This window comes from Manis pentadactyla, chromosome 9 (assembly GCF_030020395.1).
Source record: "Manis pentadactyla isolate mManPen7 chromosome 9, mManPen7.hap1, whole genome shotgun sequence".
Classification (NCBI taxonomy): domain Eukaryota; kingdom Metazoa; phylum Chordata; class Mammalia; order Pholidota; family Manidae; genus Manis; species Manis pentadactyla.
This window is the reverse complement of record NC_080027.1, coordinates 108,079,244-108,098,070: the sequence shown is the minus strand read 5'-3', so window position 1 is coordinate 108,098,070 and position 18,827 is coordinate 108,079,244. Positions and strand designations below refer to the sequence as shown.

The 18,827-nt window shown below is 34.8% G+C and overlaps 1 protein-coding gene across 3 annotated transcripts in view; it reads right to left on the bottom strand.

The window, feature by feature from the left end:
- Window positions 1–4,162: 4,162 nt before the first annotated feature.
- Window positions 4,163–18,827, bottom strand: part of TDRD5 (tudor domain containing 5) — a 93,625-nt gene continuing 78,960 nt past the window's right edge. For 2 of the 3 annotated variants that reach the window (XM_036905920.2, XM_036905922.2), the window contains exons 14-18: window positions 17,387–17,548; window positions 14,166–14,345; window positions 13,282–13,425; window positions 8,293–8,494; window positions 4,163–4,748 (exon numbers count right to left, since the gene is read on the bottom strand). In XM_036905920.2, coding sequence (XP_036761815.2) covers window positions 4,501–4,748; window positions 8,293–8,494; window positions 13,282–13,425; window positions 14,166–14,345; window positions 17,387–17,548 — 936 coding nt within the window. In that variant the 3' untranslated portion in view covers window positions 4,163–4,500. The remainder of the gene's footprint in view (window positions 4,749–8,292; window positions 8,495–13,281; window positions 13,426–14,165; window positions 14,346–17,386; window positions 17,549–18,827) is intronic. The other variant, XM_036905921.2, reaches the window with a different exon arrangement.

Sequence of the window (18,827 nt, the reverse complement as noted above, 5' to 3'; positions counted from 1 at the left end):
GTAGCAAAGGTTTACAAAGGCCAAAGTACTTTAAGAGTAAAGAAGTTGAGCCAAAAATGAAGACAAATATTTTAGTCAAGAAGACCGTCAAATCTGTTTTCACAACTCTACAGGGAAATTTTCTATTTTACTCAAGTTCTTTGGGTCACATATTTAAGTGATATTTTCATTCCTGTAGAATCATCACAACAAACACTGATTACAAGATGACATCTAGACATTTCTGACAAGACAAATCCCGATTTCATAAGTATTTAAGTAAATACAACAAAATGCTGTTACAAACTCTGAAGATTAGGCTAATCATAATTCCTTGGTCCCAAAGACTTACCATTAGCTCTGAAATAAAGTTTAGAGAGTACAGACAGAGTCATGAATCTGGTTTCCTCATCTAATTATTTATCTAAATTGGCACCAAGAAGTAATAATTAAGTAAAGTTTCTTATAAGCATTTTTTCATAAATTAAAAAAAAATTTTTTTTAATTTTAACAGAAATACAAAATTATACCCAACAGAAAACTAAAATTATTTCCTGAAAACTATGCTTATAACCAAGAAAATTTAGTTATGACTAAGTTCTCTACTCAGTTTTGGGGTAGGTCAAACATTCGATTTGTGGAAAGTGACACACTAGTCAATTAAGATTCTAAATATTAGAGAAATCCTTGGCTGAGAGGTTAAAGCAGTTTCTGTCTATGTGGTTAAACAATAGCAGAGTTTAAAGTATTCTGGTTCCAACAGGCTAAAGTTTAGAGAGTACAGACAGAGTCATAAATCTGGTTTCCTCATCTAATTATTTATCTAAATTGGCACCAAGAAGTAATAATCAAGTAAAGTTTCTTATAAGCATTTTTCCATAAATTAAAAAAAAATTTTTAAATTTTAACAGAAATACAGAACAAAATTATACCCAACAGAAAACTAAAATTATTTCCTGAAAACTATGCTTTTATAGTTCACATGCTGAATACCAAACCCAGCCAACTTACTAGGTTGACTGGTGACTGATCTGAATGGGATACAGGAAATGCAATCTTTTAAATGTTTTAGTGATGGCTCCTCCCAAATTATGAATAATGCTGTGTGTGGCACTGTATGTATTAAATAAGATTAATTTAATTCTGAGAAGACACTTAAAAGTTTATTGGAAAGGCCTTACTACATGGTTTACATGTTAATAGGAAGCTTCAGAAAGACTGCTCTGTAAGGCATTGGTTTCTCCTCTCTCACCAAGCCCTCATTTCAGAATCTTCAGCCCTAGAGCTGGCCCACTGTTATTTAAGCTATCCACATTCAAGAACACAAGAATTTGTAAATCAATCTCACAGCTAATGTTACCAAAAAAACCTGGACTGGATCGCTGACAGAAGAACCAAGCAGCACTCGGAGGTCTTGGAGTGCTGAGGTTTATTTTACACCGGTGGGCTCAGAGGGGAGTAATCTCCCTAGGTCTGAGCCCCGAACAAAGGGCAAGGGGAGCAATACATATCTTTCTGCTTCCGTATTTGCAACATTTCTACATGCACAGCAAGCAAGCAAGGGGGAGTGAGTTTTGAGAGTGAGTGCCTGGTGGAGCGGGGAGTGAAGGGGAGGGGGAAACGGGCGTTTCTGCTGGCTTTGCTAAAGAAGAGCAGCAGAAAGGAGCCACCTGGACTACACTGCTGACCTTGTAAATATTTCCTATCACTAATACCAGGGGTTTGCTCAGCTATTAGAACCACCTTCTTTTGAACTTACCTACCAAACTATGTCTTCTGGCTATAATCTTTTAAACTATGCAGGACAGGGTCACAATATTTTCTTGTGGAAAGGGCACTGGGCTGAGGGTCAGCAGATAGGGGAATGTAAGCTATATGACCATAGGCAAGTCAGTCTTTCTAGGCCTCTAATTTCCTCATTTAAGATCCCTTCTAGATCAAAATTCTGTAATTTGAAGTCAGACATATTCTGATTGTAGGCAGAAGGCTCTAGTTTTCCCCATGCCTTGCAATGGGCAACCAGCAATTCAAACATGTGAGTTACAGGAAAAAGCATGGCTGATTGCAGCTAGACTGGCCCTTCTTTTGATAACCCATGGTGTGTTTTTGGTTGGAAGATGGGTATTGCTACAAGGCACTGGAGTTAAACCCAAATGGCTGTTGGTAAAGCCTCTCCCATTCCTCAGGAATTATAACCAGGATTTTCCTGTATGTTCTCCTTATACCCCCTAACACACCTCAGGCTCCCACTTCCTAGTCAATATTTCTGATAGATCCTTAACACCAAAAATGTGAGGGTGGGGCTGTTCTAAGAATAGATGTCAATCCATCTTTTGACAATAAAATATAATTAATTTTACCCTAAACCACAGAACATCTACCTACCTTTTCAACATTTCTTATTGTTGTTACTGCCTATATAAGTAAACCTATTTACTCGTTTTCAAATGATCTATTAAATTTGATACTTCGGGCCATTTTACTTAAATACCAAACAAAGCCCACCTTGTTTGGGCTTTGACAGACTATCTGCCCTAGTCAAAGCCAAGCAGTCAAAATGTCTTTCTCCAAGGTTCCTTCTCCACTCTGCTAACTCAAACAAGATGTTAACTGACACTCATCAGTTTGAGATGGCTCTGTCTCAATGACCCCCTATTGGCCCATCAATATCTAACTGGCAAATATAAGATTAGTCGCTTGTCGGGTTAGCCCGCCATTGGCCAAGCTCCTCCTAGTAGGTACTCAGTAATGCTATAGAGAGGGTTACAGTTTGACCTACTAAATATGTAGATACTGCTTCTACCAGAATTAACTCTGCCCCAAACCCAATGGTCACCCCTCTGGAGAAGCCCCAAACACAATGGTCCACCCTTGGAAACAAACTTGGTTTCTTCTTTAAAGGAAGAATTCTAACAAGCATAATACCAAAATGAATTTTCTTCTTTGGAAACAAATTGTGGATTAACTAAACCTGTATGAAAAACAGAGCTTTCCAGTTCATATCACAGCTGAGTATCATGGATGATATTTAACTATTCATTGACCCTCCATATAACTCTTAATTGTCTTCTCCAATAAAGAAGTCTGACATAAAATCACAAAAAACCCAAGTGGGAACCTGTTCTTTCTGTTGGGCCAACTATCAGTGATATTTCCAGATTATATGTATGTCAGTTAGTACGTTGTCATTCTTATAGATATATTGGAATTAAAGGTGAATCTGGGTCTTCTAATTTTATTGCATTAATCATGTTTTCTCTAGGTTTTTAAGCCAAAAACTATCAGTACTTAGAGACTTTGGGTTTGTTTCATTACTTAATTACCAGAAAGAAGTTTCAGGCAGTACTATTTGAATGTAAATGCACTTTTATATTTACTCTCATCTCACTCCCTTCCTCAGTGGACATTTTGCTGGTTAAGTAACTAAGAAGGAAAGAAGAGAAATTCCTTACTGTAGGAAAAGAAAAAGAACTTGGGCTAGGTCTCCCATTTAATACCAAACAAGAGGCCTTAGAAGAGAGCCTAGAAAGGTGAGAATCTAGCTCTATGCAGCATGCCAATAAGTCACACCCCCTTCTCTGATTTTATTTCTAAGAAATGCCTCTATATGGGATTTTTTTAAATTTGAGGGTAAGTCTGCTATTTTACCACAAGGAAATTAGTATCCCTTACGTTATTTAATTTTACCTTTTGGTCTTTTCTTTTCTCTTAATGATTTACACTATGAGCTTAACAGGATGTCAATATTTCACACAATCTGACTTCAGGGAACATCGTGTTGTATAAATGCTTAACCACCACCACTGCTGAATCACTGCTACATCAAAGCTCCTGGAAACTGTGACGGCTACAGAGACGTTCATTCAGCTAAGTTTTAGCAATCTCTATAATCATTACTAGTCTTCAAGAAATTGTCTATACTGAAAGATAGTTCAAGTTTTAAAATGTGTAAGTGTTTACATGACCAAAACTTCAGGGTGTGGATTTCTTACTGGTCCTAGTAGTTCAAAGAAATAACGATGGTAAGGACTGGAACCCTAAATTATCTATATTTGAAAATACAGGTTTCAAATGAGATAGAGAAAGCAGCCTTAAAATTCAGACATCATTTTTCTGGAGACAGAGATGAGAGATAATTTTTGTTTTACTAAATATGGATCACAAAACATTAGTTATTCAGTTTTCATTTATTAGTCATGATATGTGTAAGAAAGACATTATAGAAACACAAAAAACACAAAACATAAAAGCTTCTCTAAACTACTACATTAAATAAAAGTAAACAATAAACAAAACTATATAAGAAACATCAGTAAAAATGAAAATAAACATTACATATCAATACTTACACAACAAAGTGGCCATAATAAAGCTAATATATAGTCACAGAGACAAAGACATCAACCATCAAAATACTATTTTGTCTCAATACTTCCTCCTTATTTTGGAATGTGAAATCAATGAGCCCTGAGCAGCTGCCTTATTTTTTTCCTCCTTCCCTTCCACCCTTCCCTCCCCTACTCAGGCTTCCATCCTTTTCACACTTGGGTACCATTGTAGAAGGTTCCTGGATGTGGCTAACCTCGCGGCAGCTCCTAAGGCAGCAGTGGCTGTACTTCGAGGAATGTAGAGCTTATGAGAAATCTGGTGCTCAGGAGACAAAATCAGAGAGAGCTGGTCCATGGCTCCATGACTCTTGTCTTTGAACACTATAATAGCATGGCTACTAGAAAACTTTTCATTCTTCAGGTTCCCTGGAGAACTTCCCACTGAAAGAAAGAAAACACAAGTCTTTTCAACGTGTTCTCACACTCACTGCCTTCTCTCCCACTCTAGACCTCTGTCAACATGTGTTAAAAATCATCTTCTATTAGGTGGTGACAATTACCAATGGCAGATCAGAGAGGATGGATCAACAAATGGAAAGGAAATGAGGATGGGGAATCATGCATTGAGATAAAATAAATTCTAGTCAGGATGAGGGCAAACAAGTGGGAAAAAAATGTACTTATGAACATGGAAGGGAAGAATTATTTCTAGGACATCACAAAAATAAATTGACATAATTCAAACTCCTTAAGTGCTCCTATTTCCTTGCAACATAAAACAAAATGGTCTCCCACGAGCTTTCTCTGTTACCTAAGTGGCTCCATTCTACTGAGTCTGTCAGTGTAAAACAAAACTGACCAAGTCTGAGTTTGCTAAGAAGTTCCAAAAAGTAGTTATCAGTCATAAAATGAATTACTTAGGAATTAGTTTTAACTAAGAAAAAAGAGCCTCTTAAATGAGATGAATTGTGGGGAATCCCAATGCCAAGAGCTCTGAGTAGCCAAGGAAGGGCAAGCTAGCATTCTCACAGGGGCACTCTAGGCCTGGGCCACTGAAGTAGCTGGTCTACCGTTTGTTACCTGCCTACAAGGACAGATGGAACTTCTACACACATCTAAGCCAACACACTGCTTCTCTTCCAGAAAGCCCTGTTTTGAGGGAAAAGAATCTAGGTGAGCTAAACAACAGGCTATTGTGTTGTCCATCATCACAGACTTCATAGACTGGAACAGGTATGCTGACTGACAGTTTGAAAGTATTGCTCTAGACCATAAAACACAGACTTCAAAAAATTCAGAGAAAAAGCAGGCACAATTCAGTATTTCATTCCTCTCTTCCTCTTTAACATTTAGCATAGTAGTATGTGGTATAAGTTCCATACATTTGTGATAAATTATGTTGAAGGAAACCTTGACAGGGTATTTTAAAAAGTAAAACTGTTCATAAAACTACAATTAACACCCACTAGAGAGGAAAAGAGATGGCAAATTATAATGAAACAATGTGGCTTTATAGAAAGGTTGGTGAGCTCATATTTTTAAAGATATAAGAATATTAAGTGTGGACACATGATCAAAGAATTAAATAAGTAGCAAAACTTCTGTTTCCAGACATGATGCTATTTCAATAGGGGATGAAAAACAATCTCTCCTGCTTTAAACAACTGGAAACCTGGACTAAATATATGAAACAACAGCTTTTTGGAGCTGGAGCACTAAGCACCCAAGAACAGTGATCCCTGAGCAGAAGACAGACACAGCGAGCCCTGTAAGCACCTTAGCTTGCTGTCGAGATAACTTCCAGGCTGCAGCTCAAGGATGGGGAATCCAAATTCAGCCTGGAGGTTCTTACCGGGTTGAGAAGACAGAGTTTGGAGTCTATGCCGGTCAAGGTTTGTCTCGAATTGGTGAGGGGGAAAGTACCAGAGGAGAGAGGCTGGAGGTCTGTAGAGAGGTCCCTGTGGTTTAAGGTGGATACGGCTGTCTACAGAGAAAGCCAAAGACAGAACTAACGATCTAAATTTAGTAAGATCACAGGATATGATGACAATATATAAAAATCAACCATATTTCTATAAACTAGCAACAATCAATCAATATTGAAATAAAAATATAATTTATACAACAGCATAATATTTAAAATACTTAGGGATGAATTTAACAAACTAGGAATAACACCTACATACTTAAAACTACAAAATACTGCTGAAATTAAAGAGGACAGAAATAAATGGAGAGATTATGCTCATACATAAACCAGAAGACCCTCAATATTTTAAGATGTCACTTTCTCCCCAAATTTATCTATATTTTAAAAACCCAATAAAAATTTTAGCAGGCTTTGAGTAGAAATTAAGTTTATCTAAAATTCATATGGAAAATGACATAGAATAGAATAACCAAAACAACCTGAAAACATTATACAATTTCAAGACTTATTATAAAGCCACAGTAATTAAGACAGCAGTATACAGTCAGACATACAGACCACTAGAACATAGCACAAAGTCCATGAATAGAATTTCACATATACAGCTTTACTGAATTTTGACAAAGGTATCAAGTCAGTTTAATGGAGAGAGGGCAGTTTTTTCAACAAATGGTGCTGGAACAAATGAATATTATATGTAATCAAAATAAACACCAATCCTTATATAATACCATATACAAAAATTAGTGAACTGCATCACAGACCTAAATGAAGATTTACAACTATGGAACTTTTATAAGAAAATGTAAGAGAAAATCTTAGTTACTTGGGTTAGGGAAGATTAAGAAATACACAAAAAGCTCAAACTATAAAGAAAAACATTCAATAAAAATAAAACATTCAAGAAAAACATTCATCAGAATGAAAACTTTTGTTCTCCCAAAGATGCTGTTTAGGTAATGAAAAGGGAAGCCACACACTTGGAAATATTTGCAATATATATATCTGACAAAGGTTTTGTGCCCAGAATAAAGAATTTTTACCAGTCAATAAAAAGATAATCCAATAAAAATGTGCAAATACTTAGTCAATTCAGTAAAGAAAATATATAGATGATATATAAGTACATGAAGAGTGTCAACATCACTGACAAACAGAGAAATGTAAATTAAAACCACAATAAGGTACCACTACATACTCACTAGAATGACAAAATTAAAAAGACTGATGATATGTACTGGCAAGTAGATGGAACAATCAGAACTTTCATATATTGCTGGTATGAATAAGAAATGGCACAGCCACTATGGAAAACATTTTGGCAGTTCTTAAAAAGTTGAACATGCAGTGACCATATGATCCAGCAATTCCACTCCTAGTTATGTACTGAATAGAGATAAAAAACGTGTATATACAAAGAACTGTATGTGAAAGCTCAGAGCAGCTTCAATAATTGCCCAAATCTGGAAATAATCCAGATATCTGTCATTGGCTGAACAGATCAAGAAACTGTAGTATATTCATACAAGTGAGTACTCAGCAATAAACAGAAACAAACCTTTGATACTGGCAACAACATAAATGAATCTCTAAAACATGATGCTCAGTGAAAGAAGTTAGACATCAAAACTACATCCTGTATGACTCCCTTTATAGAAATTCTAGAAAAAGGAAAGTCACATGCCAGGAGCCAACAAGGTAGGGGTGGGGGATGACTGCAAAGGGACACAAGGAATCTTTTCAGATTGATGGAAATGTTCTATATATATAATGATTGTGACACTGATTACAAGACTGTATACATTTGTCAAAACTCATAGAATTGTATACTTAAAAACTGGCAAATTTTACTGTACATATAAACCTGACTCCCACCCACCAAATTCCAGAAAATAAGAAAAGTGACAAAGTGAGAGGGAACAATTGAGCCCAGAAATAATATGAGGACTTGAAACAAATGTTAAAGTCAGAGATTTTTCAAGTTATGTTCTGAAAAAGACAATGAAGATTTTTAGTAGGCAAAACACTGTATTTGTCAATTATGTGGAAAACTACCTGAACCAGAGTGTTCTTCTGAGGAGCCGGCTCCTGGCGGAGACGAGGTGAGTGTGGCTGTGGAGAGCTCAAACCGCTTGGCTGGCGGCTGAATGCTGTAAGGTTCAGACAGGCTCCCTTCTGGCTCCGGTGACTGGCTGAGGGGGAACTCCTCCAGTTCGGGCAATGTGGAGAAATCTGAAGAATTCTCTAAGTTTGGCTGCTGCAGAATGGGAAAAATGTGGCAAAGGCATGAAAAGTAACTGTTAGTGTAACAGGAAGAATTGAATCTGTTTTGGTCTCTTACTTATATACAAAAGACAAATATTTTTCATATCATAATTAACAAACTCTTCACTTAAGAACCAAGATGGTCTCTAGAAAACACAAGTCCTTCTCTAGCATGGTGACCATCAAGTCAATTAGAGAAACACTTATTGAGCACATGGTGCTGAGTGTGGCTAGACTCGCTGAGGAAGAAGGGCAGGAAAGGAAAGAGTAACATTCAGTGAGCACTCATTGTCCAGGACAGTGCTAGGTTATTTGCACGTGTTTCTTCATTTAAGTGTCAGCATGACCATTCTAGGTTAAGTGTTATGTCATCTTCATTATGGCTTCTTTAAGGTAACATAATGATTTTGACCAGAGGCTGAATAAGTTATCCAAAGTTGGTCAGTAAGCAACAAGGCAGAAATCGCAACTCAGCCCTGTCTTGCTCTCTATGCTCCACCACACCACCACCTGGTCAGTGGCAAAGACAACGTCCTAGATTATAAAACTCTCAGACCAACTGTTTTTCACACTATGCTCTGCTCTTATTTCCAGTAGTTTAATAACAATCAAAATCAGAAGCCAGTTTTCAAAGGCTGTATCTTTTTTCTTTCCTCATAAATATGATTTTGAAGAAAGATGCACTGTTAAAACACATTTAAGATACAGTCTTACTATTAGCTTTTTACACTGAAAAAAGGGCATGGGTGAATGCTTTCTAAATTTGTATAATACTTTGAAAGTAAATACCTATAGTCAATTTAAGCACTTTATTGAACAGCAAGAGTCTCCTCCCCTGAACGATGGTCTAGAGTGTGGTTCACCAACCAGCAGCTTTAGCATCACTTAAAAGCAAGCTTGTTGGACATGGAGAACCTCAGTCCCCCATCCAAGAATCTGCATTTTCACAAGGTTCTCAGGTGATTTCTATGCACATCATGTTTGAGAAGCACTGCTCTACCAGATTTATCCCTCTATAGTTAATCAAGGATTGACTGCCTCATAGTTATCTGAAAATACGCCTTCATGGTATTAGAGGTCAGTGGCAGACTTTCAAGAAACAAGTTCATGATTTCTGAAACATTAACATATGCAATAAAAACAGCTCCAAACCACAACATACAACATCACACCTACTAGGAAGGCTATAATACAAAAATAAATAAAAAGTGATGGTAAAGATGTAAAAAAGTTGGAACACCCTTATACTGCTGATGGAGATGTAAAATGGTGCAGCTGTTTGGAAAAGTCTGGCAATTCCTCAAAACACAGAGTTACCACAGGACCCAGCAATTCCACTCCTAGGTATATACCTAATAAGATTTAAAATGTATGTCCATATAAAAACATGTACATAAATGTCACAGCAGCATTATTCATAATAGCAAGAACTGGAAACAACTCAAATATCCATCAGCTGATGAATGGATAAACAAAACATGGTCTATCCATACAATGGATTATTCGACCATAAAAAGAAATAAAGTACAGATAACATGCTACAACATGATGAACCCCAAGAACATTATGCTAAGAAACCAGACAGAAAAGGCCACATATTGTATTGATTCCAATTATGTGAAATGCCCCTAAAACTAAGCAAATCAAGATAGAAGGTAGACTGGTGGTTGCTTAGTGGGGCAAGGTAGAGGAGGTCTTGACGGAGTGAAAATATTTAGAATGAAAATATTCTAAAACTGCTTATGATGATGGATGCACAGTATGTTAATAAGCTAGTGAATATACTAAAAGCCATTGAATTGTACACTTTAAATGGGTGAACTGTATGGTATGTGAATTATATTTCAACAAAGCTAAGGAGACAGAAGATGAAGTCTGAGCCTCACTGTAAGGGAGGGGATTTGGCAAATTCCCTAGGCTGCAGGTGCAATCCCCAGAAAGATCATGCTTTAGGAGTAGAGCCACACCCAAGGAGTAAGGACAGAGATGAAATAAGGCAGTCCTAACAAGGCCTAAAACCAAGCCTCAATATGTGTGTGTATGTTAATTTAATCATGATATTTTAGCCACAAGAAACTTGTGAGTTGGTATTTGAGCTGCAAGAAACTTAACCTTCCTTGGAGGAAGATAATTCACCCAGAGCCTCTGTAATTCTTTACCCACAATGTTCAACATTCAATTTAAAAAATCATGAGGTATGCTCTCCCTTTCTTTCTTCCCATATGCCAAAAACAGGATCAAGTGAAAAGATTAAAAAGAAAGAAAGAATAAAGACCATTAAGAACATATCTAAAAATGACTGAGAACAAGACAATGAAGTCCACTCTCACCATTCAACATAGTACTGTAAGTCCTAGCCACAGCAATGAGACAAGAAATAGAAGGTGTCCAAATTGGAAAATAAAAACAATCTGTTTGCAGATGATATGATCGTTTATGTAGAAAATCCTAACAATTCCATTAGAACCAATGAACAAATTCAGTAAAGTTGGGGAATACAAAATCAACATACAAAAATCAGTTGCATTTCTATACACTAACAATTAACTGTAAGAAAAGGAAATTGAGAAAGCATTCCCACTTACAATGGCATCAAAAAGAATAAAATACCAATAAATAAATAAATTTAACCAGGGAGGTGAAAGATCTATACACTGAAAACAATAAAACAGTGATGAAAGAAAGGGGAGCCACAAATAAATGGCAAGACATTCCATGTTCATGGATAGGGAGAATTATTATTAAAATGGCCATAGAGCCCAAAGTGACCTACAGATGCAATACAATCCTTATCAAATCTAAATGGCATTTTTTACAAAGATAGAAAAGACAATCCTAAAATTTGTAGGGAACCACAAAGGACCCCAAAGTCAAAACCTTGAGGAAAAAAAAAGCTAGAGGGATCACACTTCCTGATTTCAAAATATACTGCAATGCTACAGTAATCAAAATATTATGGTATATAGACCAATGGAACAGAACTGAGAGCCCAGAAATAAAACTACACTTATTCTGTCAACTGATACTTGATAAGGATGCTGACAATATAGAATGGGGAAATGGTAGTCCTTTTCAACAAACAGTATTGGGAAAACTGGTATGTACATGCAAAGGAATGAAATTGGACCCTTATACACAAAAACGGACTCAAAATGGATTAAAGACTGAAACGTAAGACACAAAACTGTAAAACTCCTAGAAGAAAACAGGAGAAAGCTTCATGACATTGGTCTTAGCAATGATTTACTGGATATAAAACCAAAAGCACAAGCAACAAAAGCAAAAATAAACAATTGTGACTATATGAAACTACAAATCTTCTGCACAGCAAACAATAAACACAATCTTTGTTCTCCATGTAAGAACTTGTTTGTTATGCCTCAGAAGATTGGAGACTGATGAAAATTAGGCTTGGGGTGGATTAATGATTGTGCATTGAGCATTGATTCCCCTATACAGAATTTTATTGTCGTTAACAACCATTTGATCAATAAATATGAGAGATGCCCTCACAAAAAAAAAAAAAAAAAAAAAAGTACAGACTTCCAATGGTAAAATAAATAAGTAACCGGGATGTAATGTATAGTATAAGGAATATAGTCAAGATATTGTAACAGCTTGGTAGGGTGATAGCTGGAACCCAGAATTGTCATGTATATAAATGTTTTATCACTGTGTTGTACACCTGAAACTAATGTAATGTAATACTGTGCATCAACTACCCTTCAATAAAAAATAATTATCTAAAAAAAAAAAAAAAAGTGAACAGCAGAATAGCCATTGCATTGGGTATGAATAAATTAACCTTTCAAATGAAAAAAAAAAAAACAATAAACACAATCATAAAAGACCACATATTGTATGATATTTATATGAAATATCCCAAATAGACAAATCTATGACAGAAAGCAGATTAGTATTTGCCTAAAGCTGTGAAATGATGGAGAAGGGGTGTGAGTGCTAATGGGTAGCAGGTTTTTTTGAAGGGGTAATGAAAATGCTCTAAAATGAATTGTAGCTATGGTTACACAGTAAAAATAATTTGAATTATCACTTTAAATAAGTGAGTTGTTATGTGAATTATATTTCAAAAAGCTGTTATTTCTTTAAAAAAAAAGTTGCATGAGAAACAAAATATGAAAGGCTATCTTAATCCTAAAACTAAATATGTGCTTTTAGCAAACTATATTTCTAAAACAGACTGTTTTATATAATACAGCATTCTTTATCAATACTCTCATACAAGGTAATCACATTCTGTAGGAAAAAGATCACTCAGAAAATTTATCTTCCACAACTCTGCTTTTCAACAAATCTCTTAGAATTGAGTCCTTTATTTTTAACATGACACATAGAAGTACAGAGGCCGGACAGCCAAATTTCATGATTCACACAAACTGTCCTGCAGTTTTCAGGATGTTTAAGATTCTGAGAAGCATAAGACAAATGGATTTTGTTTCAGGGTTAGTGCTTTCTGCCAAAGCAAATGAAGAAAACTGGTTTAAATGATGAGACAGATACAGAACTTAAAATTTATGGCTGTTACATGAAAATACCTGTTTTTTCTATCTGTAACATAGAAGTTTAAACAGTCATTTAATTATTAGGCTCAGGATTTACTTCTGAAGAGATGAATAACTATATTAGTTAACTGAAATTAATTTCAAAAAGCAAAAGATCCAAATGCCAAGAAAGGGATCATTAACCATAACTGGCTTTCTAAAAACAAAGGCACTTCCTCATGAGAACCTATCACAATAGCATTCATTAGGCATTTACCTTATGAATCCTGCTGGTGCCAGTATTTTCTTCCTGCTCATCCAGACCTTCTGGTTTTTGAACTTCTACTTTCATTCCATTCACAAGGCCTGAAGGCTGCCATGAGTCCTGCCATGTATCTTTGGATTTAGAAAACCACCAATCCTACACAGAAAAAAATGCAATAATAAACTAAGATATAGTGCCACATGATCCAAACAGAGGGTAACTTGAGCAAGGTAAAGCAAGGAGGCAAAGTATATTAAGCAAGAAAAGGTATTTATTAAACTTTGTAAATTAGTGTGACTTTTCCCCTTGCTTTATTGGTCCCTACCCAATATCTGGAATTCCTTTGAACATATAGATCTTATAAAAGCAAATACAACTTGTTTGTAGTATTCAATAGTGTTGTTATGCCTAGATGATTTGTCATGGTCATCTAGTATTTAAATGGCACAAATAGTAAGGAGCAACTTAGCTGTAGATATTTCTTCTTCCTAATAACCAGTGGGAAATAACTTTAAATACACAGTTAGGCCCAATATTAATAAATGTTCTCACTGCAGGGATCCAGAATTTCTATTCAGGACTAATGCCAAAAAAGTAAAATTAGGGAAAACAGTTTAGTTTATAGAACTTAGGTGCCCATGACAAAGCAAAAATCACAATGATTGAAAGAACAGATGGGCACAATAAGTCCATGGTGTATTCTTCCCTGCTTCATCCCAGCCCCATCCCTACCACTGTCATCTTTGGGAAGGGAAAAGTGCATTCTGAATTATCGTCTGAGAAATCCTTTTGCATTCCAGAATGTGTAGCTTCCTTAAGGCTTGGACAATTACATTTACATTTCCTTTTTTTTTTTTTCAATAATGATGTGCTTTTTGTCTTCCTAAGAACCTAACCTTTCGTGGCATTTCTTTACATGATGAATACAGTTTCTTTCCATCAAGGCTTGCGGTAAATAAGTGTGAGGCAGCATTACATTCTCCCATCTTAGCCTGCAAAGGTAACCAGTTCTCATCCCAAATATCATCACCTATGGTTACTGATTCCAGGCATGGCATTCCAGTGGGTATTTCATCCTAGAATGTATCAGAAGACAAAGAAAAACTTATAATTTACAGTTCCTAAAAGAGTACATTTTAAAATTTAGGTCTATAATTTTTTCCTGACTCCAGGTAAAGATGACAGCTTGAATACACAATTCATTACTCTCTCTTTCCTGAAACATCACTGAAACAAAATAAAGATATTTAAGGTATAAATACATGGCCAAAAAGAACAGAAAAAAAGAAAAACACTGTCTACATTCTAGATACAGTACAGTAGACAAGTGACAATTTACTGAACAGTCCTGAGAAAGTGGAATCCTGATCTTTAGCAGAAAACTGAGAAGCAACACAAATTTATAGCATAGACAGTACAAAGTGAGGGTGTATAGTGGGAATGAAAACAAGAGCACTGGTTGAAACTCTGTAAAAGAAGCAGTTAAATCTCCAGATACCGCCCCCTATTCCAAGACCCCAAGAAACAACATGTTTTCCTCCTGCTTGAAGACTAGAGGGTCTTCTGGAAGGTAAAATTGAGGGTGGAGCAGACATTAATAAAACAGTAGAATTAAGTGAAGGTTTTTATACTGAATAGTGAGACACCCAACTATCTTTTCAATAGCAGGACAGAGGTGAGAATAAAGAATGCATGAACTTTAAGACGGATCCATAGAAATGATCTAATCTGAACAGCAGAGAGAGAAAAATTGGGAAAAACAAAACAAAAAACCCAAGCCTCAGGGATCTGTAAAACAACACCAAAAGGTTTAAATTTATGTCAGAAGGAGAAAAGAAAGTACAGTGCAGAAGAATCATTTGAAGAAATATGTCTGAAAACTTCCCAAATTTGGTAAAAAAACATAAACCTACAGATTCAAAAAAACTTAGCAAATCTCAAACAAGATAAACCCAAACAAATCCAGGCCTAGAGGGATTATAATCAGTCTGCTGAAAACAAAAGACAAAAAAACTATCTTGAATGTAACCAAAGAAAAATGACACATTATTATAAAGGAACAATTTCAACACTGCAGATTTTGCATCAGAAATCATTAAAGTCAGAAGGAAGCAAAATGAAATTTCTAACAGTTTGAAAGAAGAACTGGCAACCTAGAATTCTATGTCCAGCAAAAATATCCTTCAAGAATGAAGATGAAATAAATGCACAAATAAAGAACACTAAAAGAATTCGTGGTCAGCAGACCTGTTCTAAAAGAATTGCTAAAGGAATTTCTTTGAAAAAAAAAGAGATGATACCAGAAGGAAACCTGGAATATCAGAAATAAAGGAAGATCAATGGAAATGGTAAATATCTGGGTAAATATAATTGACTCTTCTCAAACTTTTTAGAATATGTTTTGAGCATGGAAAGCAAAAAGATACTTATAAATCTCAACATATACAGTTGTTATATGTAAGTATAACTTAAAGGGGATGGAAAGAGGTAAGACAACACCTATGTAGTGGCAAGGTATCCACATTCCACCTGAAATGGTAAATACTGATTAAGCTCATTGTGAAATCAAAGTAACAGGTAAAAAAACTGTACAAATAGATATAATAAAAATATAGTAATTAAAATGTACTCCTAAATAAGAAAAAGAATAATAATAAAAAATGGAAATAAAGGAGAAGCAGACAAATGAAAAGCAGGATAAACAAAAATAATAAAATGGTAGAACAAAAGTTAAAACATATCAATAATAATATTAAATATAAAATACTCTAAGCATATGAATTAAAATTCAGATTGTCAGAAAGGATTTTTAAAAAGACCAAACTATATGCTATCTCAATAAACGTACTTTCAAATATAATTATATAGATAATGTAGAAGTAAAAGAATGGAAAAGATACACTGTGCAAATACTAAAAGAAAGTAAAGCTGAAGAGACTGACTATACTAATAAAATACAATGTAGGCTTCAGTGCAAAGAAAGTAACCAGGGATAAAAAAAAAGACATTTCAAAGTGATAAAAGGGTCAATTCATCAAGAAAACATACAAATCCTAATAGCACCTAACAACAGAGCCTCAAAATATATAAGGAAAAAACTGACAGGAAAAAGGAGAAATAGACAAAATCTAAGATTATAGTTAGTGATTTCAACATACTTCTCAGGAATTAATACATTAGTAGACACAGTAAGGATATAGAAGAATTGAATGATACCACTGATCAACTGGATCTAATTGACATTTATAGAACAATCCATCCAACAAAAGCAGAATACACATTCTCTTCAAAGTCACAAAAGACATTCACTAAGACAGACCATATCCTATGTTGACAAAACAAATATTAAAAACTGAAATCATACAAAGTATGTTCTCAGGCCAAAATTAAAAACTGGAAATAAAGATAACAGGAAAATCTCCAAACACTTGGAAATTGAACAACACACTTCTAAATAATTCATATTTATATGACTCATTATTATATAACCCACATAATAAAGGGTCAAAGGTGACTATCTCAAGAGAAATTAGAAAAATCTGAATTGAATGAAAATACAATATATTTGAACTTGTGAGACATAGCTAATGTGGTACTTAAAGGGCCATAAAATGAAATGCTTATAATAAAAAAATAACAGTTCTCAAATCAATAATCTAAGTCTCCATCTTAAGAAACTAGAAAAAGAAAGCAAAAAAAAGCCCAAAGAAAGAAATAAAAAAAACAAGGTAAGAGAAACATGATGAACTTGAAAACAGGAAAATAACAGATAAAATCAATGGCACCATGAATTGATTCTTTGAAAAAAATTCAATAAAATTGACAAACCTCTAGTAACTACAAAATACCAAAATACCAAAACTAACCCAAGATGAAATAGTCAACTTTAATAATCCTGTGTCTATTACAGCAATTTATTTTATAGTTTAAATCCTTCTGAAAAAGAAATCTCTAGGCCAGATAGTTTCACTGAAGTAATCTACCCATCATTTAAAGAATTAACTCACACACATATAAAAAAGAACCCAATTTTTAGTTAATCTCTTAGATAGAAAGTAGAAAGGAACACTCTTCAACTTGTTTTATGAAGCTTTCAAAAAACTCTCTTTCCTTCTACCTCATTTTCTTCCTTTAGAGTCTTCAGCTCTGGGATGAACCACTTTTGATCTTCTTCACAGCTCTTATTTTGGATTTTCAAAGAACTGAATTCAGAATCCTTTAATGGTTCCATTGACTCAGATTTAAGGTGATGGAGAGCTTTCTCATTATTAGTATTTTGCTAGCAGATATGAAAGAGAAATTACTTTGTTTTCTATACTCTTATTTCCAAAATCTACATGCCTATAAATTCTGGGAGGAATTTTTTGCTGTGGTTCATACAAATGCTACATTATTTTCTAACTTTATCCATAACCCTAGGTCTTCCCATTATGCTAACCTCATTCAGGCCAACAAATATTTATTGAGCGCATAATACAAAATGTGCATGGGTAGCTCTGTGGATATAAAGATGAATGCAACAGGCCCCAGATATAACAGGTTTAGATATAAGTAAAGTGAAGTTCATAGTGAAATGATTTTTCAACAAGTAAACAAATAAGCAGACGTATCCTCTGAGTTTTATATTCCTCATGACAACAGTACTGGGTTAACAGTATAGGATGTGGTCAGTTTGAGAGCCAAAATACAGGAACTCAACATACAGCACAAACACACACAATCAGATCATTACAGTACAACCTTCAGTGTAGAAACATCACAGAGATATGACCAAAATATTATTAGAGGAGGATGACTTAGAAGATGTGATGAAGGAGACAGCACAAATTATTAGGATATTTAAGAGAAGAGTAGGAATTACAGGGAACTAGTTGTATAGAGGTAAGTGTGTGTGTGTGTGTGTGTGTGTGTGTGTGTGTGTAGTATATCAGAGTCTTGATGTGTTAAAATATAGGCTGGGGTAGGACAGTGGAGTTTTAAGTCTTATCTCTTTTGCAGAAAAGATGGCCTTATTTCATTTTCAGGGCTGAACTATGATTATTGGAAGACATGAACAGACTGGTGATAGGACATTCTAAAAATCTTAAGGGTTGTTTCAAGTTACTACTTAATAATCAGGAGTAATTAATTACTTAATTGTCCTAATCAAGTAATGAAAGAAAAATTCAGGCTTCAGAAAGTGTTATGGACCAAACAAGCCCAATTAATTTTTACACAAACTAGAAATCTAGAATTCCTATATTGTTTAAACATGTAGCAGTAAACATTCATACATATTTTTTCAGAGGAGGTGCATCTCCCCGTTGTCAAAACTGCCTTTCCTTTTTATCTTTCCCAATAATTATTAAATCTCTACTAAAAAAATAAGATCAACTTTATAATTTTACTTTAAAAGTCAGATACATAAAAGATACTTAAAATAATATCGCCATGTTTAATTCAAAGAAAATGATGTTGCTGTTATTTTTTATTTTTATTATTACTAAACGTGGGTTAGAATAATACATAATAATATTATTGTTGTTGTTATTACTGTGGTAGGTGTTGCCAAAAGGTTT